The sequence below is a fragment of the Hemiscyllium ocellatum genome, chromosome 21, assembly GCF_020745735.1.
Source record: "Hemiscyllium ocellatum isolate sHemOce1 chromosome 21, sHemOce1.pat.X.cur, whole genome shotgun sequence".
Lineage (NCBI taxonomy): Eukaryota > Metazoa > Chordata > Chondrichthyes > Orectolobiformes > Hemiscylliidae > Hemiscyllium > Hemiscyllium ocellatum.
This window is the reverse complement of record NC_083421.1, coordinates 19,999,602-20,016,439: the sequence shown is the minus strand read 5'-3', so window position 1 is coordinate 20,016,439 and position 16,838 is coordinate 19,999,602. Positions and strand designations below refer to the sequence as shown.

The window sequence follows — 16,838 nt, the reverse complement described above, 5'->3', positions numbered from 1 at the left end:
TGCAGCGTAACCCTTCTGATTGATAGGATTGTGCAGCAAAATACAACAAATCTAGAGACATATGTGGGTCAGTTCATGCAGGCTCCAGACACCTATGATTTCTCAGTAGAATTTTGGCTTAAATGTGGATCTCAGTATATTGGCATTATCTATTTGTGCTGGATTCCAGGCAGGACACCTGAACCAGATATAGAAGGGATCCCATGACCTCCCAAGTGCCATCCTCACATCTCTAGGCTAGATCAAAAACAGGTGGATTGTGAACCCTGGTGACACAAAGATAGGGGGTATTGTAAGATGTATAAATGGTAACGTATTATATTAATATCTTTGTGATAATGTTAGGTGAATGGGCAAACTGCGGGAAAACAGATTTCAGAATGTCTGTTAGATCCTCCACTTTGGATCTAAAATTAATAGGACAGGATATTTGCTAAATTGTGAAATGGTGAGAAACAGTGAAGATACAGAGACTTGGTGAGTCCAAGCATGCAGATCATTGAAATGTCTTCACCAGATTAGATTAGATTCCCCACAGTGTGGAAACAGGCCCTTCGGCCCAACCAGTCCACACTGACCCTCCAAAGAGTAACCCATCCAGACCCATTTCCCTCTGAATGATGTACCTAACACTATGGACAATTTAGCATGGCCAATTCACTTGATCTGCACATCTTTGTGACTGAAAGGAAACCGAGCACCCGGAGGAAACCCACGCAGACACGGGGAGAATGCCACAAACTCCACACAAACAGTCACGCGAGGCTAGAATTGAACCTGGTACTCTGGTGCTGTGAGGCAGCAGTGCTAACCACTGAGCCACCATGTCGCCCCTATATAGAAAAGAATGACAAAGTGAAATGGTACCTCAGCTTTACAAAGCTCTTGAGTTATATTGAGTGGTTCTGGACACCACAGTTTAGGATATAATGGATTTAGTGGGAGAACAATGTGACAAAGTCTTGTCATGGATTGGGAGCATCCCTGCCTCTGAGCCAGACGCTCATTGTTCCAGTCCCATTCCAGGACCAAGTAAGGCACATCCATAATGTGATCAAATGGGCTTAGTATCAGACTGCAAATCCTTCTAACACCTACCAATGGCAGGCAGTAGGAGTGGGAGAAAATCCTAGTCAGCTGTATGATGGAAAGAAACTTGCAGCCTTGAATATACTGCCCAAGCACCAGGCAAAAACATACTTGTGAGTGGGGAGAGGCAGTTGGCTAGTGTGCATCAGACTGATGACACTAACCTGATCCCTGTTCTGGCTGGGGTGTGTTCTTGCCCTACCAGTAGTGGAGGTTGTGGTGCTGGTGTTGGACCTGCCTTTGCAGGGAGAGCTTAAGAAGAAGAAAGGTGGACAGTATAGATTTACCAGAATGACACTTCAACTCCATTTGTTAAATTAGGAGACTTTATGAGGTGAACTTACACAAACTGGGTTGTATTTTCTTAAATTTGGAACATTAAGAGATGATTTGATCAGGGTTTTCAAGCTATTAAGAAAACAGATTAGAGAGAAAGAAAGTAAGTGTAGGTTATGGCTACCCAAATTTAAAATGTAGGGTCAATCCTTTCAAGAAGAAATTTGGTTTAGTACATTTGAAGGGATGATGGCAGAAGTTTGGAACTCATTTGAGCAGATGGTAATTACTCTAAATGCAGTGTTAACTTTAAAACTGAAATGGATACATGGGTGCGAGGTTAATGTTAGTGGTGGTAGGTTGGGGGAGTGTTAGTGGTGGTGGATTGGGAGTGTTAATGGGGTAGGCTGGGGTATTAATGGGGTGGATTGGGGGTGTTAATGCACGTGGGTTGTGGGGTGGTTAGTGGAGATGGGCTGGGTGGAGGGGAGAAACAGTGTCGCATGTGTGTGAAATCTTGCACTGAGAGAAATCCAGTGTTCTACACAAATCCAAGTGTTGATGAATAACAAACATAAAAGGAAAAATTGTCATTTGATACATTTATAGACAGCAAACTGATGAATACTACGAATATTATCTCCTGCAGTCTGACATGAGCCTATGATGTACGAATTGAAAGTCACTTTTTCCTCCAAAAACATGGTAATGCTGTGGGGGCCCTGGTGGGGTTTGGTTCCAGTTCAGTTGCATGGTGTGACAGAGGTCAATCTCTGCCCATCTGCTGAGACACATCCTCTGGAAGCACACAGACAGTCCCAAGGTAAGGGCTTCAGTGGAACTGCATGGCAAGTAAGTTGGGTATTGATGGAGGGAGGGATTAGTCAGCTTGGATGGGGAGTAGTGGAGAAGAAATGGATGATGGGGGATGGGGTTTGGTGAGCAGGTGGTTAGGAAGAAAGTGGATTACCACCTTCAGGGAACACAGATGCAGAAGGGCACCCCCTGAATATTGTATCCCCTTTCTTGCCACCCTTTTAGAAACTTGAAGAAAAGTAGGCCCTTTCCAGTTTCTGGTCAATAGTAATCCTCAGGATGTTGAGAGTGAAGGAATTCAGCAATCATCATGCCATTGAACATCAAAGGGAGATGGTTAGGTTCTCGTTTGAGCTGGTCATGACCAGTTACTTGTGTGCAATGGATATTATTTGCCATTTGGAAACTCAAGCTTAGACATTGCTCATGTCTTGCCGCACATTGCAACTGAGGAGTTATAAATAATGTAGAAGGCTGTGCAATCATCCATGATAAGCACTTCTAACCTCATTAATGAAGTACAGGAGATGGTTAACCCTTGGATATTCTTTTTTTGGGGCTCTTGTTCCGCAATGGTAGAGTCCCTATCACAGGACCAGGAAGGCTGGGTTCAAGGCCTACTCACTCAAGAGATGTGTAATAGCATCTCTAAACAAGTTAATTGGAAAATATCTAACTTGAGGAACAGAGCCCTTGTGCAGCATTAAGTGTTCCTATCTCTGGGCTCGAAGGTTTGGGTTTTGGTCTCACATGCCCCAAAGATTTCCAGAAGACATTCGACAAGGTGCCACACAAAAGGCTGCTGCATAAGATAAAGATGTGCAGCATTATGGATAATGTATTAGCATGGATAGAGGATTAGTTAACTAACAGAAAGCAAAGAGTGGTGGTAAATGAACGTTTCGCTAGTTGACTATCAGTGGCTAGTGGTATGCCTCAGGGATTAGTTTTGGGACCGCAATTGTTTACAATTTACATAGATGATTTGGAGTTGGAGACCAAGTGTCAAAGTTCGCATATACCACTAAGATGAGTGGTAGAGCAAAGTGCGCAGAAGACACTGAAAGTTGGCTGCGGGATATAGATAGGTTAAGTGAGTGGGCAAGGATCTGGCAGATGGAGTACAATGTTGGTAAAAGTGAGCTCATCCTTTTTGGAGGGAATAACAACAAAATGGACTATTTCTTAAATGGTGAAAAATTGCAGCATGCTACTGTGCGAAGGGACCTGGATGTCCTTGCGCTTGAAAGACAAAAAGTTGGTTTGCAGGTGCAGCAGATAATTAAGAAGGCAAATGGAATATTGTCTTTCATTAGCGATTTTTGAGAAGATTTGTAGCTCAGGATGATGATGTCTCTAAGTTAGTTCGCTGAGCTTCAAGGTTTGTTTTCAGATGTTTCATCACAATACTAGGTAACATCATCACTGAGAGTCTCTGGTGAAGCGCTGGTGGTATGTCCCTCCTCTATTTATGGGCCTTGATTTCCTAAAGTACATGATGTCATTTCCAGTTTTTTTTCCCAAGCGAAGGTAGATAGGATCTAAGTCGTTGTGTTTATTGATGTAGTTCTGGTTAGAATGCCATGCTTCTCAGAATTCTCATGCAAGTCTTTGTTTTGCCTGTCCTAGGATGTGTGTGTTGTCCCAGTCAAAGTGGTGTCCTTCTTTGTCTATATGTGTGGAAACTAATGAGAGTGAGTCACGTCTTTTGGTAGCCAGTTGATTTTCATGCATCCTGGTGGCAAGTTTCCTGCTAGTTTGTCTGATGTAGTGTTGTTTGTTTACACAGTTCTTGCATGGTATCTTGTAAATTAGTTTTTCTGGTGGCATCAAATGGATCCTTTAGTTTCATTAGTCACTGTTTAAGAATGTTGGTAGGTTTGTGGATTACCACGATGCCAAGGGGTCTAAGTAGTCTGGAAGTCATTTCTGATATGTCTTTGATGTAAGGTAATGTGGCTATAGTTTTTGATTGCATTGTATCTGCTTGTATGGGTTTATTTCTGAAGAATCGGCAGATTGTGTTTATCAGGCACCCGTTTTTCTTGAAAACGTAGATATTTTTCTTCTGCTTTTTGTCATTCTTAGGTGTAACAGTGTGATGCAGCTTGTTGAAATAATGTCTTAATGCAGCTCCTTTTGTGGGTATCGGGGTGATTGCTTCTGAAGTTAAGTAGTTGGTCCGTGTGTGTTGTTATTCTGTAGACACTGGATTGAAGCTCTCCAGTAACTGTGCGTTAAACTGTCGCGTTTAGGAGTGGGAGTCTGTTGTTTTTCTCTCCTCTTTTGTGAATTTTAAGCCTGTCAGGATAATGTTGTATGTTTCCTCTAATTTGTTCTGTTTTGCAATGACAAAGTTTGGGTTGGATAGGTGGGAGGGCAGCTTGATCAAGTCTCTGCATTACTGCTTCCGCTATGAGACCTGATATTGGGTGATCCCATAGCTGTTCCATTGACTTGCTTATAGGTTTTGTTATTGAATGCAAAGTGGGTGGTGAGGCACAGGTCCACCAGTTTGAGGATGTAGTCTTTGCTGATGCAGTTGGTGCTGTCTGGTGTTTGTAGTTCTGGTTTCCCTAGCTGTGATGCCAGTATTTCTTTGGCCAGGTCGATGCTAATTGATGTGAAAAGGGCCGTAACAACAAAGGAGACCTTTATTTTGTCTTCTTCTATCTTGGTGTTTTTGATGGTGTTCAGGAATTCTTGGGCGGAGTGAATGGAGTGGCGTGAATCTTCAATTGGGTGTTTTAGTTTTTGGTGGAGTTCTTTGGCTCATCTGTAGTTGGTGTAGCATGTAGGGAGACTATGGGTCTGAGGGGGGGGGGCACCAGGTTTGTGTATTTTTGGTAAACCATAGAAGCGTTGGGTGTTGGATCCATCTGGTTTCATGTTTTGGAAATCTGTTTAGTTCTCCTGATTTTGAAAGCCTGTTGGAAATGATGAGATTCTGTTAATAGCTGTGGGTCGAGTCTATCGCCACCTGATGGTAAGTGTTCATATCTGCAAGCAGTGCATTCGTCCTTTCAATATAGTCAATTTAAATCACTCCCACTCAGACAATTAAACTACAATTACAAATATGCGAGTAAATAGGACTTTTTGCAGCATTTGAAACTACATTAAAAAAAAGATCTTTCAGAAGAAACACAGCATACCATAAGACAAGCTACTGCACCTACATTAAGTCGAAAAAGGAAGGAAATACACTTAATGGTCAAGAAATTAAAGCCTTGAAAAGACTTTAAAAAGATAAAAACATTGTTATCCTAACTGCAGACAAGGGACACATGACTTATTTTTTTAAAATCTGACTATCTTGAAAAGCGAATGCACTGCTTGCAGATACTGAGATTTGCCATCAGGTGGCAACAGACTCGACCCACAGTTATTAAACAGAATTGCATCCTTTCCAACAGGACTTTAAAAATTAGGAGAATTAACTAGGACAGGTTTCCAAAACATGAAACCAGATGGATCCAACACCCAACGCTTCTATGGTTTACCAAAAATACACAAACCTGGTGCACCCCTCAGACCCATAGTCTCCCTACATGCTACACCAACATACAGATGAGCCAAAGAACTCCACCAAAAACTAAAACACCTAATTGAAGATTCGCGCCACTCCATTCACTCCGCCCAAGAATTCCTGAACACCATCAAAAACACCAAGATAGAAGAAGACAAAATAATGGTCTCCTTTGATGTTACAGCCCTTTTCACATCAATTAGCATCGACCTGGCCAAAGAAATACTGGCATCACAGCTAGGAAAACCAGAACTACAAACACCAGACAGCACCTACTGCATCAGCAAAGACTACATCCTCAAACTGGTGGACCTGTGCCTCACCACCCACTTTACATTCAATAAAAAAACCTACAAGCAAGTCAATGGAACAGCTATGGGATCACCCAATATCAGGTCTCATAGCGGAAGCAGTAATGCAGAGACTTGAACAAGCTGCCCTCCCATCTATCCAACCCAAACCTTGGGTCTGCTACAGAGATGACACCTTTTGTCATCACAAAACGTAACAAATTAGAGGAGACACCATTATCCTGACAGGCATATAAAATTCACAAAAGAGGAGATAAACAACAGACTCCCATTCTTAGGCATGACAGTTGAGCATACAGTTAATAGAGAGCTTCAAACCAGCGTCTACAGGATAACAACACACATGGACCAACTACTTAACTTCAGAAGCAATCACCCCAACACCCACAAAAGGAGCTGCATTAAGACATTATTACAACAAGCTACATCACACTGCAGCACCAAGAACTACAAAAAGCAGAAGAAAAATATTTATACTACTTTTTCAAGAAAAACGAGTACCCAATAAACACAATCTGCCGATTCCTCAGAAACAAACCCAAACAAGCAGGTACAACGCAATCTAAAACTATAGCCACATTACCTTACATCAAAGACATATCAGAAATGACTTTCAGACTACTTAGACACTTGGCATCATGGTAACCCACAAACGTACCAACACTCTTAAACAGCGACTAATGAACCTAAAGGATCTATTAGATACCACCAGCAAAACTAATGTCATTTACAAGGTACCATGCAAGAACTGTAAAAGAAAACACTGCATCAGACAAACTAGCAGGAAACTTGTCACAGGATGCATAAAAATCAACTGGTCACCAAAAGACATTATCCACTCTCACTAGTTTCCACACATATAGACAAAGAAGGACACCACTTTGACTGGGACAACACACACATTCTAGAACAGGCAAAACAAAGACACGTACAAGAATCCTTAGGCGCATGGCATTCTAACCAGAACTCCATCAATAAACACATCTATTGAGATCCTATCTACCTTCCCTTGGAAAAGAAAACTGGAAATGACATCATGCACTTTAAGAAACCAAGTGCTATAAACATAGGTGGGACATACCATCAGTGCTTCACCAGAGACTCTGGTTGATGATGTTACCTAGTATGGTGACAAAATGTCTGAAAACAAACCTTCAAGCTCAGCGAACTAGCTTATTGTCCTTCATTGCTAGAGTGATGGAGTTTAAACACAGGGAGATTATACTGCAGCTTTATAGAGTGCTGGTGAGACCACACCTGGTGTACTGTGTACAGTTCTAATCTCCTTACTTGAGAAAGGATGTACTGGCACTGGACTGGTGCAGAGGAAATGCACTGGGTTGATTCCAGAGTTGAGAAGGTTGGCTTATAAGGAGAAATTGAGACTGGTGCTATATTCATTGGAATTTAGAAGAATGGGGATGGTGGGTGATCTTATAGAAACGTACAAAATTATGAAGGAAACAGATAAAATGGAAGCAGGGAGGTTATTTTCACTGGAGGGTGAAACTAGAACTGGGGGCATAGTCTCAACATAAGGGGTAGCAGATTTAGGACTGCATGGAGGAGAAACTTCTTCACCCAAAGAATTGTGAAACTGTAGAATTCCCTACCTAGTCAAGCAGTTGAAGCTACCTCATTGAATGTTTTAAGGCAAAGATAGATTTTTGAACAGTAAAGGAATTAAGGGTTATGGTGAGCAGGCAGGTAAGTGGAGGTGAGTGCACAAATAGATCAGCCATGATCTTACTGAATGGTGGAGCAGGCTCGAGAGACCAGATGGCCTACTCCTAGTTCTTACATTCTTATAAACCAGTTGATTAAGAAAAGCCTACTGCAAACAATTCCTCTGATGTTATTGGGGATCTCGTGGAATAGTAGTAGTGCCCCTTCCTGTGAGCCAGGAGGCCCAGATTCTATTTCACTGCTCTAGAGATATGTAACAACATGTCCGAACAGGTTGATTAGAAACTTGCTACCCTGAGGAGCATGTGCAGTGATGTCTGGGACTGACTTGATTGACCTCCAACAACCATAAACAGCTTTCCTTGTGCTAGGTAGAAAGAGACACAATTTAAAAGTAACTCTACCTACTACCATTAAATTGCAAAATAACTGTTTGTAAGCCAATGTCCTCAAGTTGTTATCTTGTTCTACTCTGCTGACTATTGGTTAAAGGAATAGCTCTTTAATCTTGCTGAATAGGACCCCTCTTTTCAATGGAGTACTGTCAAATTGGATTTAACACCTTAGGTTTAGGTAAGATATTTTGTTTTGGTTAAAACACTAGGAAATTGTTTTTGTACAGTGGATTAGATGGTGTAATCCATTTATGAGAAAAAGATTTAAATTACCTAGTGTGATATTAGTAATAAATGCCTTTGTATCAAATTCCCTCATTTGCTGCTTTAATTTTGGCATTAATCTATATAGATTAAGTGGTTTAACAGTTCCATTAAAATTGTGATTAAAGAAATTTCCTCTGAACAAATCCATTGTTAAATTTGCAATCTATAATTTTCATCATTGGCTATTGTAGTTTACTATTCTGAATCTTAACAATAAGGTGAACAGCTTTATTATTGAAAGAATGTTGCTTATATATCCAAGAGAATATCTGTTTGTGTAACTTTCTTCTCATGTAAACTTACCTCAGTACCATTGCTAGGGCATAATTGAGAACAATTAAGAAAATTAGAAACAATTTGAGTGAAGAGCAGTGGTTTTAAAAAAGGTTACTTTTGAAGATTCTTATTTTGTTCATTATTTAGTTGGTAATTGAAACAAATACAAAGTAGAAATGTAGCCTTCATTGGTTGTTTATGTGCAGGGAATCTAATCAGTTTCAGGGCTAAGTTCAATCCTGCAGAGACTCTATAATGATAGAAAGCTGATTTGTCTGAAGCTTGAGAGCAGTATAACTTTTGCATTGCATGAACTGGATCAGTACAATGCAAATCACCTTGCTCTGGTGTCTGTCTTTTAACTGTCTTGACTGTCCTATCAGTCCATGTGCCTGTTTATTAGCAAATGTCTCTCTGCCAGAGTCTTTTGAATGTGAAAATTATTTTAAAAGAACTCAAGTTTTGTTTGCAAACTTGGCAGACATTGTCTACATTGGCACTCTTCTACCTTTGACTCCACACTTCAAAGCTCAAGATTAGAAAATACTAAATAAATGTCTTTATTTTGATTGAAACAATATTTCAAATAGTAAAGGATCCAAGTGAATGAAGAGTCCAGCTACAAACAGGAAATAGTGACTGCTGACATCACAGTCTAAATACATGAAGTGAAGCCCTACAACTGGCTCTTTCAGTTACGATTCTCAAATGCATTCCTCTGCATTCTTTGAAAAGGACGGCAATTCTTCGAGACACTAGTGGAGGAATCAATTTGGAATGACAGTCACGCATTGGAAGGACCTGGTTGTTTTGCCTCAAAGTAATTTACCTCTCACTGCTGTTCCCAACACAAAGGCATGGATTTTTATAAATGAACACAATTATAAAATATTAAATTACACAATATTAAATGCAATTTAATGATAATGGTGCTTTTTAGTGTTTTAAATAGTACTTATTTTGTTTTGAATTCATTTTGATTCTAATAATTTTGTTAGATTTTATTTTATTTTTAAAATTGCTTTAGAAATCACAAAGAACACAAGTGTATTAGTGACAAGTGCACTACATACACAAAGGTTCATGCATTCTCATTTTCAAGATCTGAGCTACATTCATTAGATTCACTGCTCTTTCACAAATCTTGCTTGTGGTGAACTTTTTTGCTTTGATTCTACCATTAATGTTGCTTGACAGACCCTCCTTTGCCAGATGACAATATGAACCCTCTCAGTGATTAATCACTTCCTTTCCTAGTTCATTGGAACTGCCATTATTGGGCCAAGTTACCACATATATTTGCCAAGCCAAATATCTATAGTGTACATCTATTGATTTCTGCTTGCCAGAACAGTTATTAGCTAGATTATAAATAGCTACTACCAACAGAAAAAAGTCAATAACATCAAATATATCTGTTCTAGGATAGAAAAAGTGGTAGCGCAGAGCCTGACCCTAAAAAGAAAGCACCTTTTAGATCGCTCACTTCAACACTGACCTCCAGCTTCAAGAGACGTAGGTCTTCCAAAGACACGGTAAGAGGAATTGGGACTCCTTTCACCATGCCATGAGTCCATTAGCCCAAAGTTCATTCAGTACTATTACATATCCACCTCACCACATGCCCATGTGAAACAGCTGCATTACATCTTTAACACTGGGCAAAGGAAGGAGACGAACTTGGGAGAACTCCAGAAGTGTTGATAACATCCTTGAATGTTTATGTCTGACACTTGTTCTTGCTCTCATTGCCATTGTTAGTTGCCCTGTTGTTTTGAAGGAAATTCCCCATGCTGATTGCTGATCCATTCATGATGAGAATAACTTTCAGTTAAACCTGACAACCACCACAAGACTCTAGGTTCATTCCCAAGATTCATATATTTCATCCTCCCTAAGCATCATGTCTTCTGCCATGTACAAGTATCATGTTTTACCCAGTTCCAACAAACCATGTTCTTTATCATTCACAAGAGTCATTTTCAAGAATCATGTTCTTTCAAATGCTTTTTGATGATGGTGATGATGAGGATGAAATTTCTAAATTAAATTACTGGCATTACCTTTTTTGATACATTTGTTAATTGTGATGATGTAATGATGTTTTTTTTCTCTCTGCAGACACTTTTTCTTCCTTTTAGATTTTTTTCTTGGCCAATTTTATCAAGTTCTTACTGAAATTCATCTTTATCTTGGCTTCTTGCTGTAAGGTCATCACAATCACACAGTAATCACACATTTGTCAACTGCAAACTTTCTTTACTTTCATTTTGACATTTTTCATCTCCTACTTTGGATTTATTTTCCATATATGTATTGTGATGATTTGGAGGATGGATTTATGTTTTTGGCTGCAGTTAAACTCAGAAATATTGCCTTTCCAAAGTGATCTTGCAGGAGGTTGGGGAGGAGACACAAGATGAAGATGCTAACCATTGCTTCTTTCAGTGCTCAAATTGAGCTTGCTAAACAGGATTCTCACAAAAGTGAGCCAGACCATTATTGAGACAGAGCACAAATAGGTGTTGGACCTGTAGTACACCCAAACTGATTTGCTCACATCACCACAAAATAAACTGAGCTGTAATTGAATAGGTCTGGTCTGTTCAATCTAGACTTCATCCAAAGTAATTAAGATGGACTAAGAAATAATTTGAGAATGAAATTTCTGCAATGAAAAACAGCATGATGAGTGTTTTTTTTTCTATAATTAATAAAAACCAACAAAATTGCAATAATGCACAGCTTTGAACTGCACAGTAATTGAAAATGTATACTTTGGTAATCTACATTGTGTTGTCAAAGAAAATGGGCATTCTCCTATTTTTCATTAAAAGATAAATTTGACTTCCAAATATCACAGCATTGATGTCCATGCACATGAAAACATCACAAAATCATTATGGCAGTTTCAACATTTTTCTGGTTCTATTGTAATTTAGTAGTGTTCTTTTTCACAATGTTTATGTTACTGAGTTTTTGGTTAAAACTTTGTTTCCCTTTTAATAAAATAGATTTTGGGAAAAATAATTTAAAACGCCTTAAACTCTGGATCAATGACGATATTTGGAAAAACTGAAAATTTATGACATTTCGATTGAATGCATGAATGTTATTGTGCAAACTGCGTAACAGTGTGAAAAGTACAGCCAAACAATCTTATGTAAAATAAATTAAAGAACTCCTAGCAGAACAGATTAGCAAAATGGGGCTTGTTTAGGGCCTGGAAGGCAGGGAGCATTGAATCAGGCTGCCTGGTTCATACTATACCTGAATTATAATCACAAATAAAAACTCTAATGCCAAAATTCATCATTAGAACCCCACTAGTGCACTACATTATCAGAGCTGTTGAGTCCTCATAACATTTTTTTGGGCAGATTTCAAAGTTGGACGTTGCTTTGTTTATTTGCCATCTTGAATAGAGTCAAAGTTAAAAATCACACAATACCAGGTTATAGTCCAACAGGTTTATTTGGAAGCACTAGCTTTCGGAGCGCTGCTCCTTCATCAAGTGGTTGTGGACAATAAAATTGTAAGACACAGAATTTATAGCAAAAGTTTATAGTGTGATGTAACTGAAATTATATATTGAAAAAGACCTGGATTGTTTGTTAAGTCTCTCACCTTTTAGAATGACCATGTTGGTTTCAGTTCTTTCATATGTAAATCGCAAAACTTCTTTTAAAAGTAAATTTTTAAAAAAAATTTAGCATTAAAAATTTTAATACTTTTTTTAAAGCTAGTGCTTCCAAATACATCTTTTGGACTATAACCTGGTGTTGAGTGATTTTAACTTTGTACAGCTTAGTTCAACACCGGCATCTCCAAATCTTGAATAAGAGTCAGTTATTACCAAGCACAATATAAAAGACAGTTCTCATGTACTGCTCTGTGAACAATGCATATGAATCTATGCTCTCTCCTTCTAGCAACTATGCAACAGTGCCAATGATTCTAAATAGGGTTGCCAACTCTGATTGGACATATTCCTGAAGGCTTCATCAGATCCTACTGCAAGGGGTGGTACGGTGGCTCAGTGGTTAGCACTAATGCCTCACTGCACTAGGGACCCAGGCTCGATTCCAGCCTCGGGTTGACTGTCTGTGTGGAGTTTGCATATTCTTCCTGTGTCTGTGCGGGCTTCCTCTCACAATCCAAAGATGTGCAGGTCAGGTGAATTGGCCATGCTAAATTGCTCATCATTCAGAGGGAAATGGGTCTGGGTGGGTTACTCTTCGGAGCGTCAGTGTGGACTTGTGGGACTGAAGGGCCTGTTTCCACACTGTGGGAATCTAATCTAATCAAAACCAAAACCCTTGCAATTAGTCACCTAGCAAGTCCATCTTTGTAATGCACAACACTATGCCAATCACAAGATGGATAAACTGTTCATTACTCAAATGAGTTTTGACCATCAGTCAAATAACATTTTGTCCCCATGTCCTTTTTTTGATATAACTTATGAAAGCATTTTTAAACCTCAGGTTTTATTTCACTGTTTTTGTACTGTGTTCCTTTTAGCCATTTCCTGAAGATTAAAGTTTAATTGATGGAGACACCAGGGAAATCTTGGAGGGTTGGCAATCCTAGTCCTGAATGATTAAGCTGTTGTACTTCTTCAATTGTACTTATTCTTGAAGGTTTGCTATTGCTTAACATGCACTTTTAATTCCAAACACAGGGATCTAAGTTGTGTTCTTTCATTTTCCTCTGGCTGCCTTCTTACTGAGGGACCTTTGTTTTATTTGATGTTTTCATTATTTCATCAATATAGTTTAAAATCATTTTGTTTCCAAAGTGTTTTAAACTTCATTTGTTTTTTTTAATTCAGAAAATGTGACATCAGAAAAACTGCATCAGAAACTTTCCGTTCCCATTCCCCTTAATTGTACACTGTGCCATTATCCTTTCAGATATTGTTTAGAGAAATTCAATGTACTTTTTTTAAAACTGAAGAAGCATTTTACTTTCTGAATAAAATAAAATGCAAAAATACCTGTCTTGTCTGTCAGCCTGATTTATGTGCCTTCCTAGTCTTTGATATAAATTGAGCAATCTCATCTCCAACAAACTTCAGCATTGCTAACCTCATGTGTCCCTCATGTCTTCTGCTCCATTGTGCAAACTCTGCCTGCCAGCTGTCATTTCTCAAACCCAACCACCTTGGCAGTCCTCAAGAAGGCAGAATCTTTGAATGCTGTAGATTTATTTTGTTGTTCTGACAAGAAACCATTTCTCTTTCTCCATGCTTTCAGACTGAACAATGATGCTTCTTTCTTCTTCTCCTTCTTTAGATTAGAAGGTAGACTGCCCAAGCAATGAGAGTGAATGCATACCTTTTGTGAACTACTACTTCATCTCAGTATGTCTCTCTAGAACTATTGCAAGGACCAACAGGCTAGGCATTATAAAATCCATATTAGTAAAATGTATCTTGGTTACTCTGTTTTCTCTTTGAATGTGAAATGGGATATAATACAGTTGCTTGGAAAATGGCAGCTTCACATGGCCATTTGTACACAGGTGATATTGTAAACATTAGAAATCCTTGTTTGAATTGATGAAAAGATATTGACAAAACAGATCCTTGTTCACTTTCACCCACATCATGAAATCCTTGGGTGTTTACTTCTGCAAAACTACAACTAATCCTTACATTAGCTCAGATTGTCTAGTGATATGAATGAAGTGAATCATAAAATGTATTTTGATGTAATAGATACTGTATTATAATTTGTGTTTTAGATTAATATACTTCAGTTTAATTCCAGATCTCTCAATCATTTACCTACTATGAATATGATAATAAAATGAAACTCTTGTTAAAACACTAGGAATAATAAAAATTCAAAAAACCTTAGTTCTAACAGCAAGTATGAAGTTGATACTAATTGGACCACTATGAATGCAGTGAACAATATGGATGAGGTGATCCAAAGTTGTTCACCTTAATGAGGGGATGAGCCTAATTTAAGGATTCATTACCTCATTCATGCTATTTAAAAATATTTATGGAGTTTTTAAAATGGAAACAAACATTGCCATCATCACCTGACAGTAAGTACAGTTGGTCTTAATGGAATAGATAGCAATCATTTCTGTTTGCACTAGCTACCCCTCCATGTTTAAAAAGCAGTGCATATATAAACATTTGGGTCTGAGAAGGAACCATTTCATTTGGAAAATTCCACTAATTAACAAATTAAGTTTGAAAGTTCTTTCTGTATTACTTTCTAATATATTTACTTGATTGACCCTACAACCATTAACTGAATTAAATGTCACTGGCTATAACTTTGAGGCTTTGACAGGCCTTGATGAGTCCCATTCTTTAGTTTTGTTTCCAATGATTTCGAGGTTTCAGGACTATCATCATGGTTCTATCTTCATGCTCTCCAGTCTGGTGGCAACAACTGCTGACTATGTGAAGTCCAGAAATCAAAAATATCTGACAGTTCAGTTGATTAACTTTGTGAAGTAGTGAAAATAATAATGGCCTTATCTGGTTTCTGTTACAGTGAGTTTTGGCAAAATGTAGGTTGATCAGAGGTTCAACTAATACTATTAAAATGTAGGTGCTAAAATGCAATTTAAGATAACTTTAAAGCCATTATTTCTTCGTGAGTGTAACACTGTGATCTTGCACAGTATTTCTGATGAATACCATTGTATTGTTCTTTCTTAGCTCTTATTTCAAAACCACAAAAACATTAAACAATATGTTCAGCAATAACATTGGCAATGCTGTGATTGTAAACTGCATCGATATAATCCTTCAATTTGAGTGTAAAGTTTGGGACTTTTAAACAAGGTTGTCAGCAATTCTGTCAGAAGTTGGAATTTTCTACCAGTCATTTGTTTCCTACACGCATGGATATGCTGCATCTGTTTCTATCGCCAGCAATGACACAAACTGCCATGGACCTTACTTCATTCCCAATCATGAATCAATGTTCACAACCCAAAATATTTGGAAGTTTTGAATGTACTATTATTTCATAACAGCATTCATAATTTGCAAACTATCAGAGCATATTTAGATAAATTAGGATCACCTTTTAATCTGATACATTTTAAAATAAATTTGCTTTGAAGTTTAATTTGATAGTTTGAAATAATTTCCATCCCTGACAGATCAAATTCCCTGTTAAGATCAACATTTTATTGCTCAATACAATGAATTTTGTTGGAACTCTACTGTCTTTCTTTCCTTATTCTTTTCCCTGTATGTTACTGTTTGTACATGATACAGATTCCACACTGTGAACACTCCCTCCCTCATATCAAACATCAACCCAAAAATAGGCTAAACAGAATAAACACAGAGCACAAACATAAAGTGGTAACATATAAAGAATAGAAAGAGATTAAAGGAGAAAAAGGACAAGAAATAGACTTGCTTGAAACTGGACTTGAAAGATCAAATGTCAAAAAGGATAATGCTTTTACGTTTCCCCTTGAATGTGGAGAATCAAAACCTAGTGAATATAGGATGGAGTCTTCTAGGCATTGAGGCAGGAAGACAAAACAAAAATGGGCAAGTTGGTAGTAAATCCAGAACCCCATCTTGCGTTCCTGCCTCCACCCAAATCAAGTCCTCAGAAAGACGTTCTCTGTTTGACCTTCCGCCTTTGCTGTAAATTAAGACTCTTAGGTAGTCAAATAATGACCACTTAAGGACAATTTAAGTGTTAACCTCTCTCTTATTTTACAGCAATATCGCCCTACTGACATAACTGGACAACTGAATCTCTTAGACTCGTCTGTCAGCACGGTAGTGTAATTCAGTCTGGAACACTGATGTGTAAAATTTCTGCCTGGGCTGCAGTTATCTAAGCTCCATACAATTGAGTGGTCATCCGACTGATAAACCAGCACGAGTTGCCTGTTGGTCAGGCAGTAAGAGTCTCTTATGTACTAATTTCTTCACAATGCAGGGACTGGACAAAGGGCATAGAAGTAACCAGTGACAGCAAGCCTCCTGCCTTTACTTCTGATCCCCTGTCCCCTCTGCATATACCATCAAACTCCAGAATCCAACCTTCATCTGATCTCTTGATTCTCATTTGGTTGTTCTTCATAGCAGCCATGATTTTCGCAGTGGCACTCCCAGGTGCAAGAGCTGCCACCCTCTGACTGGCCGGCAATTCTTGTTGGAAAGGTCATTTTGCCCTACTGGGAACTTGATTT

At 38.6% G+C, this 16,838-nt stretch overlaps 1 protein-coding gene across 1 annotated transcript in view; it reads left to right on the top strand.

Annotated features, from left to right (window-relative positions):
* Positions 1-16,431, top strand: part of LOC132825635 (glutamate receptor ionotropic, NMDA 1) — a 169,227-nt gene extending 152,796 nt beyond the window's left edge. Inside the window, exons 20-21 of the mRNA XM_060841004.1 lie at positions 10,070-10,180; positions 16,363-16,431. Of these exons, the coding sequence (XP_060696987.1) occupies positions 10,070-10,180; positions 16,363-16,431 (180 nt within the window). The remainder of the gene's footprint in view (positions 1-10,069; positions 10,181-16,362) is intronic.
* The last annotated feature ends 407 nt before the right edge of the window (positions 16,432-16,838 follow it).